The 11,707-nt window shown below is 42.4% G+C and overlaps 1 protein-coding gene across 2 annotated transcripts in view; it reads right to left on the reverse strand.

Moving 5' to 3' along the window:
* The window catches only part of LOC117500813 (neuronal PAS domain-containing protein 3), a 267,016-nt gene extending 258,894 nt beyond the window's left edge, over positions 1 to 8,122 (reverse strand). Inside the window, exon 1 of one of the 2 annotated variants that reach the window (XM_034159593.1) lies at positions 7,626 to 8,122. In XM_034159593.1, coding sequence (XP_034015484.1) covers positions 7,626 to 7,798 — 173 coding nt within the window. In that variant the 5' untranslated portion in view covers positions 7,799 to 8,122. Of the gene's footprint in view, positions 1 to 58; positions 579 to 7,625 lie in introns of those variants that run through there. The other variant, XM_034159594.1, reaches the window with a different exon arrangement.
* Positions 8,123 to 11,707: the final 3,585 nt, after the last annotated feature.

Below are 11,707 nucleotides of genomic sequence, written 5' to 3' on the forward strand. Positions count from 1 at the left end.
GACCTGCCGCGGTCGTTCTGCCGCGGCCGGGCGCTGGGCGTGTGCGCGGTCCGGTTACCGTTCTTTCCGCGCCGGCTCGTGCTGGACGCTCGGTTTGGTGGGCGCCATCTTCTCTCCGCTCCTCCTCACCGTCTGCCGCCTCTCTGCCGCGTCCTCCGCCGCTCACAGGACCGCGGAGCCGCTGCGGCGCGCTGCGTCCTCACAGCAATGCGTCATGATCCGCGTTAAGACAAAGTCATGTCCGTGCGTGGGTGCGTGCCCGTCCGCTGCTCACAAAACAACAGGCGGCGGGAAGCTGCGGCATGCTGAGCGGAACCCGGCCTGGATTCCCGTCCGATCCCGCTCTGTCTCTCTTCAAAAAGACACGCTTCGGTTCGGTTCTGAAAAGGACGCGCTCCGGAGGAAACGCCACACAGGCGCGTCCACTGACGCAGCGCGCACACGACGGCGGGCGCTTCGCGTGTCCGGGACACTGGACTCTGAAGTCTACATGGGCTGGATCCGCTTCATGGATCGCAGTCCGAGTCCACGAAAACCGCCGGACCCGGACGTGTCTCCCCACGGTGACATGATCAACACCGAAAACGACTCGGTGTGTCAGTCAACTGAAACATGTTTCAAAGTGTTCACATTATCTCACCAAACTGAACCAAACACTTCAGATGATCTAAAAAAAAAAAAAAAAAGATTCAACTATCACATTGTCGCACAAAACTGACTCAAAGTGATCACACTGTTTCATAAAACTGAACCAGTTCACATTATCTCACAAAAATGATTGAAACTTTCACATTGTCTCACAAAACTGATTTAAAGTGATCACACCTTAATAAAACTGAACCGAACTGTTCATATTATCTCACAAAAAATGATTCAAACTGTTCACAATATCTCACAAAAACTATTCAAATGGTTCACATTATCTCACAAAAATGATTCAAACTTTCACATTATCTCACAAAACTGATTCAAAGTGATCACACTGTCTAAACTGAACCAAACTGTTTACATTGTCTCACAAAACTGATTCAGAGTGATCATGCTGTCTCATAAAACTGAGCCAAACTGTTCACATTATCTCACAAAAAAATGATTCAAATTGTTCACAATATCTCACAAAAACTATTCAAATGGTTCACATTATCTCACAAAAATGATTCAAACTTTCACATTATCTCACAAAAACTATCCAAATGGTTCACATTATCTCACAAAAATGATTCAAACTTTTACACTGTCTCACAGAACTGATTTAAAGTGATCACAGCTTAATAAAACTGAACCAAACTGTTCACATTATCTCACAAAAAAATTATTCAAACTGTTCACAATATCTCACAAAACCATTCAAATGGTTTACGTTATCTCACAAAAACTTTCACATTATCTCTCAAAACTGATTCAAAGTGATCACACTGTCTCATAAAAGTGAACCAAAGTGTTCACATTACTCACAAAACTGAGTCAGTGATCACACTGTCTCATAAAACTGAACCAAACTGTTCACATTATCTCACAAAAAATGATTCAAACTGTTCACAATATCTCACAAAAACCATTCAAATGGTTCACATTATCTCACAAAAAATGATTCAAACTGTTCACAATATCTCACAAAAATTATTCAAATGGTTCATTTATCTCACAAAAATGATTCAAACTTTCACATTATCTCACAAAAACTATCCAAATGGTTCACATTATCTCACAAAAATGATTCAAACTTTCACATTATCTAACAAAACTGATTCAAAGTGATCACACTGTCTAAACTGAACCAAACTGTTTACATTGTCTCACAAAACTGATTCAGAGTGATCATGCTGTCTCATAAAACTGAACCAAACTGTTCACATTATCTCACAAAAAAATGATTCAAACTGTTCACAAATCTCACAAAATCCATTCAAATGGTTCACATGATCTCACAAAAATGATTCAAACTTTTACACTGTCTCACAGAACTGATTTAAAGTGATCACACCTTAATAAAACTGAACCAAACTGTTCACATTATCTCACAAAAAAATTATTCAAACTGTTCACAATATCTCACAAAAACCATTCAAATGGTTTACGTTATCTCACAAAAACTTTCACATTATCTCTCAAAACTGATTCAAAGTGATCACACTGTCTCATAAAAGTGAACCAAAGTGTTCACATTACTCACAAAACTGAGTCAGTGATCACACTGTCTCATAAAACTGAACCAAACTGTTCACATTATCTCACAAAAAATGATTCAAACTGTTCACAATATCTCACAAAAACCATTCAAATGGTTCACATTATCTCACAAAAAATGATTCAAACTGTTCACAATATCTCACAAAAATTATTCAAATGGTTCATTTATCTCACAAAAATGATTCAAACTTTCACATTATCTCACAAAAACTATCCAAATGGTTCACATTATCTCACAAAAATGATTCAAACTTTCACATTATCTAACAAAACTGATTCAAAGTGATCACACTGTCTAAACTGAACCAAACTGTTTACATTGTCTCACTAAACTGATTCAGAGTGATCATGCTGTCTCATAAAACTGAACCAAACTGTTCACATTATCTCACAAAAAAATGATTCAAACTGTTCACAAATCTCACAAAATCCATTCAAATGGTTCACATGATCTCACAAAAATGATTCAAACTTTTACACTGTCTCACAGAACTGATTTAAAGTGATCACAGATTAATAAAACTGAACCAAACTGTTTACCTTGTCTCACAAAACTGATTCAGAGTGATCATGCTGTCTCATAAAACTGAACCAAACTGTTCACATTATCTCACAAAAAAATGATTCAAACTGTTCACAATATCTCACAAAAACCATTCAAATGGTTTACATTATCTCACAAAAACTTTCACATTAACTCGCAAAACTGATTCAGAGTGATCACAGTCTCATAAAACTGCACCAAACTGTTCACATTATCTCACAAAAAATGATTCAAACTATTGACAATATCTCACAAAAACCATTCAAATGGTTCACATTATCTCACAAAAATTATTCAAACTTTCACATTATCTCTCAAAACTGATTCAAAGTGATCACACTGTCTCATAAAAGTGAACCAAAGTGTTCACATTACTCACAAAACTGAGTCAGTGATCACACTGTCTCATAAAACTGAACCAAACTGTTCATATTATCTCACAAAAAATGATTCAAACTGTTCACAATGTCTAAAAAAAAATAAAAAAAACATTCAAATGGTTCACATTATCTCACAAAAATGATTCAAAGCGATCACGCTTTCATAAAACTGAACCAAACTGGTCACATTATCTCACCAAACTGAACCAAACACTTCACATTATCTCACAAAACTGATTTAAACTTTCACATTATCTCGCAAAACTTATTCAAAGTGATTACACTGTCTCATAAAATTGAACCAAACTGTTCCCATTGTCTCACCAAACTGATTCAAACTTTCACATTGTCTCGAAAACTGATTCAGAGTGATCAGACTGTGTCATAAAACTGAACCAGACAATTCACATTGTCTCACCAAACTGATTTAAACTTTCACACTGTTTCGCAAAACTGATGCAAAGTGATCACACTGTCTCATAAAACTGAACCAAGCAGTCATGATCACATAAAACTGATTCAATCTCTTCAAATTATCTCATAAAACTGAACAAAATTGTTCACACTGTCTCATAAAATCGATTCAAACTGTTCATAGTCTAAAACAAGATGTCAGTATTTTTAAGGTTCCAACAACATTAAATTGTGGATTTATTAATTTTCTATAACTGCTTATTCCAGTTAACGGTGACGGAGTAGCTGGACCTGATCCCAGTAGTCAGAGGGTGAGAGGCGGGTTCACCCGGGACAACAAACTCAGTCACACCCAAGGTCAAGTTAAAGATTTCATTTCACCTAAACGGCATGTCTTTGGAAGTGAGAAGAAGCCGGACCACCCGGAAACATGGGGAGGACTTCCAAACTCCACACAGAAAGGATCGGGTGGGAAGTGAACCCATAACCTTCTTGCTGAGGCAACAGTGCTAACCACTAAGCCACCATGCCGCCCATTCTGGATTCAGTGTATTTGTTTTTAATGAAAACTCCCCCCCCCCCCACACACACAGTGCTCTGCTGAAAAGCCCCACCCCCTTTACAGCAAAGACCTGTCAAGGTCAAAGGTATTCTGGGTATTCTCCACACTGGTGAAAAATACAAAGCAGAGGAATCCCGGCTCCACAAAAATTAAGACTGATATTTGATCATTTATGGATCACCTGAGTCTGGTTTTTCTATGTGAAGCACGTGCACGTGAAAAGATGCTTGCTGTCTGTCGGTTCGATCCAGTCTGTCCCGATTCCAAAGAGCCGGTGCCGAGCGCACGTTCAGCATCATAAAATCATCCAGACCAGTTCTCATGACAAAGCTGTGTGTGGGCGTCCTGGAAGTGATCGTGTTTGTCTTCATGTTGGAGGTTTGTTTCTGCCTCGGCTGTAATTACAGTGAGAAGCCAGAGTGAGGCGACAGAGATGAAGAGCTGTCAAATAAAACAATAACAGATTTTCAAACCAACCACCCTCACAACGTTTATGGATGTAGTGCATCCGGAAAGTATTCACAGCACTTCACTTCTTCTACATTTTATGTTACAACCTTATTCCAAAATGGAGCAAATTCATTTTTCCCTCAAAATTCTACTCACAACACCCCATAATGACAATGTGAAGAATGTTTATATATATATATATATATATATATATATAAACAAAGTAAGAAATCACATGTACATAACTATTCACAGTTTTTACCATGAAGCTCAAAAATGATCTCAGATGCATCCTGTTTCCACTGATCATCCTTGAAATGGATCTACAGCTTAATTGGAGTCCACCTGGAGTAAATTCAGTTGATTGGACATGATTTGGAAAGACACACACCTGTCTACATATAAGGTCCCACAGTTGACAGTGCATGTAAGACCACAAACCAAGCATGAAGTCTAAGGAATAGTCTGTAGACCTCTGAGACAGGATTGTCTCGAGGCACAAATCTGGGGAAGAGTACAGAAACATTTCTGCTGCTTTGAAGGTCCCAATGAGCACAGTGGCCTCCATCATCCACAAATGGAAGAAGTTCAGAATGAGACAAAGGTTGAATTCTTTGATGTGAATGCCAGGCGTCATGTTTGGAGGAAACCAGGCACCATCCCTTCAGTGATGCATGGTGCTGGCAGCATCATGCTGTGGGGATGTTTTTCAGTAGCAGGAACTAGGAGACTAGTCAGGATTGAGGGAAAGATGAATGTAGCAACATACAGAGACACCCTAGATGAAAACCTGCTCCAGAGTGCTATTGACCTCAGACTGGGGCGACGGTTCATCTTTCAGCAGGACAATGACTCTAAGCACACAGCCAAGATATCAAAGGAGTTTCTTCAGGACAACTCTGTGAATGTCCTTGAGTGGCCCGGCCAGAGACCAGACCTGAATCTGATTGAACATCTCTGCAGATATCTGAAAATGTCTGTGCACCGACACTTCCCATCCAACCTGATGTTGGATGGGACCTGAGTTTGACAGGTGCTGAAAGAGGAATGGACAAAACTGTCCAAAGATAGGTGCACCAAGCTTGTAGCATCATATTCAAGAAGAGTTGAGGCTGTAATTGCTGCCAAAGGAGCATCAACAAAATACTGAGCAAAGGATGCGAATACTTATGTGCATGTGATTTCTTAGTTTTATCTTTTTAATAAATTTGCAAAAAATTCAAAAAACTTTTTCATGTTGTCATTATGGGGTGTTGTGAGTAACAAAATGAGAAAAAAGTGAAGCGCTGTGAATACTTTCTGGATGCACCGTAAATGAAAGCCAAAATTAGTGGTTCAATCCTGTGGTTGGGGGGCCTCCACAGGACCCATTTGGGGGGGATCTGGCCCTATTTTATGTATAAATCACAAAATTCAGTTTTATGGATGTGTTGGACTAGTGGTTAAGGAGTGGGCTTGAGACGACAGGACCTTGGGTTCAAACCCCCACCAGATTGGAAGATCACCAGAGGCCCTTGGACAAGATCCTTAATTCCAGTTGCTTCAGGAGTACAGTTGAGTGTGTCTTCCATGGCAGCACCCTGACACTGGTGAATGGGTAAATCTGAGGCATCATTGTAAAGCGCTTTGAGCTTCTGATTCAGATGGAAAAGCGCTACATAAAGGTAGTCCATACGTACTAATATAAGCAATAGGTTGGTTGTCGCCATGTCCCAAGGTTCTTGAATTGGAGAAATATCTCCACTGTGGACATTTACCATTAATGCAGGTTCAATAGACTTAATGCAGGTACAACAGGATTTTGCCAAGAAGTGCAGTCGCTGTAGAAGTGTAGAAGCGGTAGTCATTCATCCTGGAGTAGGTAGGAGTTTCACCTGGGTTAAAGCATACTTTTGTTGTGGTTATTTAGGAGTTTAGTTGAGGTTTAGTTTGGTTGGGTTGAGGTTGGTCTGGATTTGTATTTTGGTCAGGGTTAGGAGTTTGTCAGGATTTAATTTGGTCAGGAAGATTTTGGTCAGGGTTAAGAGTTTGGTTGGGTTTCATTTGGTCAGGTGGAGTTTGGTTGGGTTTAATTTGGTCAGGTAGAGTTTGGTCAGGGCTAGGAGTTTGGTTAGGATTAGAAATTTGGTCAGGTGGACTTTGGTCAGGATTAGGAGTTTGGTTAGGATTAGAAATTTGGTCAGGTGGACTTTGGTCAGGATTAGGAGTTTGGTCTGGTTTAATTTGGTCAGGATTAGTACTTTGGTCAGGGTTGGGAGTTTGGTCAGGATTAGGAGTTTGGTTGGGTTTAATTTGGTCAGGTAGAGTTTGGTCAGGGCTAAGAGTTTGGTTAGGATTAGAAATTTGGTCAGGTGGAGTTTGGTCAGGATTAGGAGTGTGGTCGGGTTTAATTTGGTCAGGATTAGTACTTTGGTCAGGGTTAGGAGTTTGGTCAGGATTAGGAGTTTGGTCGGGTTTAATTTGGTCAGTAGTACTTTGGTCAGGGTTAGGAGTTTGGTTGGGTTTAATTTGGACAGGATTAGTACTTTGGTCAGGATTAGAAGTTTGGTTGGGTTTAAATTGGTCAGGTGGAGTTTGGTCAGGATTAGGAATTTGGTCAGGATTAGAAATTTGGTCAGGTGGAGTTTGGTCAGGTGGAGTTTGGTCAGGATTAGGAATTTGGTCAGGATTAGAAATTTGGTCAGGTGGAGTTTGGTCAGGATTAGGAATTTGGTCAGGATTAGAAATTTGGTCAGGTGGAGTTTGGTCAGGATTAGGAATTTGGTCAGGATTAGAAATTTGGTCAGGTGGAATTTGGTAAGGTGGAGTTTGGTCAGGATTAGGAGTTTGGTCGGGTTTAATTTGGTCAGTAGTACTTTGGTCAGGATTAGGAGTTTGGTCGGGTTTAATTTGGTCAGTAGTACGAGTTTGGTTGGGTTTAATTTGGTCAGGTGGAATTTGGTCAGGTGGAGTTTGGTCAGGATTAGGAATTTGGTGGATTAGAAATTTGGTCAGGTGGAGTTTGGTCAGGATTAGGAGTTTGGTCAGGTGGACTTTGGTCAGGATTAGGAGTTTGTAACACACACATGCACGCACGCACACAAACCTTTGCGGGAACGCGCTGACGCCCTGCGCGTTCTGCGGGGTCCCGTTCGGAGCTCCGGGCACCGGCACGCGACCAGCCGGGGGCCCCGTCACCATCCCGCCGCCTCCAGCAGCGGCTCCTCCGCCGGCAGAGGACGTCACCTGCACGCTGAAATCCGGGAAGATCCTGATCATGGTCTGTGGAACTCCGGGTCCAAGTTTGACCCTGGTCCGATTCTTCTTCTTTCCAGTAAAACCAGCTGCCGGATCAATAGTGGCTGTAACTAAATAACGTCAAAGAAACAAGCCGCCGTTTCATGGGTTTATTCTGACTGCAGAAAAGCTGAATTTAAACTAATCTGGATCATGTTCCGAAAACACAGCACACGATCAGCGGATCGATAAGGTGATCGACTGTTTCTCCAACAGAAAACATGTTAAAGCTGGTTCGATTCTAGCCTTCAGACAGAACCCTGGTCCAGATTCGGATCGTGGTCCCGGTGACTCCGGACTGCTTCTTTTGGCTGATCGATCAAACCGACTGATCAGAGAGAAACGACTTCATCGATCCCGGACCGGAGAGCTCCGACGAGCACGCTCCCCGTCCGCCTGCGGCCATTCTCCGCGCGCACATCCGAGTCGGTACCGGCGGACCTGAAGCGACCGGTCCGTCCGTCCGCGCGCCTCTCAGCAGCAGCGCGCGAGCTCCAAGTGATCGGTGTCGGTATGTGCGCGCGTGCACCAGCGCGTGCGCGCAGGAGTGTTCTCACTGAGACTGGGAGTGGGGGGGGGGGGGGGAAGTGAGAGACAGAGAGAGAGAGAGAGAGAGAGAGAGAGAGAAAGAAAGAGAGCGAGAGAAAAAGAGAGAGAGAAAGAGAGTGAGAGAGAGAGCAAGAAAGAGAGAGAGAGAAGAGAAAGAGAGCGAGAGAAAAAGAGATAGAGTGAGAGAGAGACAAAGAGTGAGAGAGAAGAGAAAGAAAGAAAATAGAGAAAAGGAGAGAGAGCAAGAAAGAGAGAGAAGAGCAAGAAAGAGAGTGAGAGAGAGGGGGACAGAGAAATAGAAAGAGAGAGAGAAAGAAAGAGAGAAATGCCTGTTTTTTTGCAGATGACCTGATGTTTCTGTCTCCAACCAAAGATCTACAACAACAACTTGACCTTCTACACAGTTTCTCCCAAACCTGGGCCTTGACAGTGAATCTAACCAAGACAAAAATGATGATATTCCAAAAAGGACCCAGGCTCCAGTCACAAAAATACAATTTCTTTCCAGATAAGACGTCCTACAACACACAAAAAACTACACTTACTTAAACAATAAACATCAATACCACAGGCAACTTCAACAAAGCTGTAAATGACCTGAGAGACGAGGCGTGAAGGGCTTTTTGTGCCATCAAAAAGAACATCAAAGGAGACGTCTCAATTCAAATCTGGCTCCAAATACTGGACTCCATCATAGAACCCATTTGTCATTATGGTTGTGAGATCGAGGCCCACTCACCAACCAAGATTTAGCAAAATGGGACAAACACCAAATTGAGACTCTGCATGCAGAAATCTGCAAATCCATCCTCCGTGTCCAACAGAAAACACCGAACAACGCAGAGCAGAATTAGGACGATACCCACTAATTATTAAAGTTCAAAAGAGAGCAATTCAATTTTATGACCACCTGATTCTCTACACAAACACAAACCCTGTTCGACGAAACCAAATTATAAGAAAACTATGTGACGCAAATATGTGTCAATGCAAAACATGCACTGTGCATCATTTCTCCAATCACAGCCACAGAAACCTATAACTTCTTCTGGGTTGCCTGGGTGTCTTGGTGGCTTTCTTCACTCTTCTTCTTGCACAGTCACTCAGTTTTTGAGAACTGTCTACTCCATACAGATTTACCATGGAGTGTCATACTGGTTGTATTTCTTCATAATTGATGTAAATAAAGTCCAAGACATATTTAGTGGCAGCTTCACCATCAGAGAGCCTCATCCACAAGGACCACAGAAGACTCCAAGCTGTCACTGATGTTAAAGGGGGCAACAAACAGTATTAAGAACAGGGGGATGTAAACTTTTTAGCACAATTGTATTTTTACACAGAATTTTACTATTATTTCAATCCCATAGTTCTGTTTACACATATATTTACTGGAGATTCTTGTTAACTTTATGTACATCTTAATTTTTATTTTTTGTTTTATGTAACACTTGCATGATAATGTAAATGTTGGTTTCCCATATCAATCAATCATATTGAAAATGAAATTAAGAGCATGTCTTCAACCAGAGAGAAAAAAAAGAGAAATAGAAAGAATGAGAGCGGGAGATCCTCAGTAATCCTCAGTGTACCTTGGGTTTCTGTTCATCCCAGCTGATCCTCCGTCTCCGTTGGGTTTTTGTCAGACTCAGCTAATCCTCTGTGTCCCTTAGGTTTTTGTCAGACTCGGCTGATCCTCTGTGTCCGTTAGGTTTTTGTCAGACTCGGCTGATCCTCTGTGTCCGTTAGGTTTTTGTCAGACTCAGCTAATCCTCTGTGTCCGTTAGGTTTTTGTCAGACTCGGCTGATCCTCTGTGTCCGTTGGGTTTTTTCACTCAGCTGATCCTCCATCTCTGTTGGTTGTTTGCCACACTCGGCTAATCCTCCGTCTCTGTTGGGTTTTTGTCAGGCTCAGCTGATCCTCCGTCTCTGTTAGGGCTTTTGTCAGGCTCAGCTGATCCTCCGTCTCTGTTAGGGCTTTTGTCAGACTCAGCTGATCCTCCGTCTCTGTTGGGCTTTTGTCAGACTCAGCTGATCCTCCATCTCAGTTGTTTGTCAGACTCAGCTGATCCTCCGTCTCTGTTGGGCTTTTGTCAGACTCAGCTGATCCTCCGTCTTGGTTGTTTGTCAGACTCAGCTGAACCTCCATCTCTGTTGGGTTTTTGTCAGACACAACTGATCCTCCGTCTCTTTTGGGCTTTTGTCAGACTCAGCTGATCCTCTGTCTCTGTTGGCTGTTTGTCAGACTCAGCTAATCCTCCATGTCTGTTGGGTTTTTGTCAGACACAACTGATCCTCCTTCTCTGTTGGTTATTTGTCAGACTCAGCTGATCCTCCGTCTCTGTTGGGCTTTAGTCAGACTCAGCTGATCCTCCATCTTGGTTGTTTGTCAGACTCAGCTGATCCTCCATCTCTGTTGGGCTTTTGTCAGACTCAGCTGATCCTCCGTCTCTGTTGGGCTTTTGTCAGACTCAGCTGATCCTCCGTCTCTGTTGGGCTTTTGTCAGACTCAGCTGATCCTCCATCTCAGTTGTTTGTCAGACTCAGCTGATCCTCCGTCTCTGTTGGCTGTTTGTCAGACTCAGCTGATCCTCCATGTCTGTTGGGTTTTTGTCAGACACAACTGATCCTCCTTCTCTGTTGGTTATCGGTCAGACTCAGCTGATCTTCCGTCTCTGTTGGGCTTTAGTCAGACTCAGCTGATCCTCCATCTTGGTTGTTTGTCAGACTCAGCTGATCCTCCATCTCTGTTGGGCTTTTGTCAGACTCAGCTGATCCTCCGTCTCTGTTGGGCTTTTGTCAGACTCAGCTGATCCTCCGTCTCTGTTGGGTTTTTGTCAGACTCAGCTGATCCTGATTTGCATATTAATTAGGCCACAGGGTCAGTGAGTACAAAATAATATATTGGCAGACAATATTTTGTGACACCCTGTGACTGTACCCTCTAAGTACCAGATGACCTTCCTGTTTAAGCCAGAAGGTCATCCAGTGCAGGTTTTTACTGAGGAGGATTTGCTGGTTCATGGACTCTTGGCTCTCATTTGTATTGTGACATTTCAGCTCTTTCCAGATCATGATGTGGCACAGGATTTTCAGGTGCGTCCCTGCAGAAGCTGAAGCTCGGTTGAAACAAACCATAACAGCACTAAAATGTTTTGATGGAGTCGATTAAAGACCAATGAAAACACGGCTCAGTACTCAGTCCGCCTACAGAACCAATCGGATCAGAGTTCTAATGAAAAGCACGGCTTGGTCGCCCACTCTCTCTCTCTCTGTAATGAAATCAAATGGCTTGGACGGCAGGTTTCAGGGAGACACACTGGACCCCCTTATGGGATTAAG

This window comes from Thalassophryne amazonica, chromosome 19, assembly GCF_902500255.1.
Source record: "Thalassophryne amazonica chromosome 19, fThaAma1.1, whole genome shotgun sequence".
Classification (NCBI taxonomy): Eukaryota; Metazoa; Chordata; class Actinopteri; order Batrachoidiformes; family Batrachoididae; genus Thalassophryne; species Thalassophryne amazonica.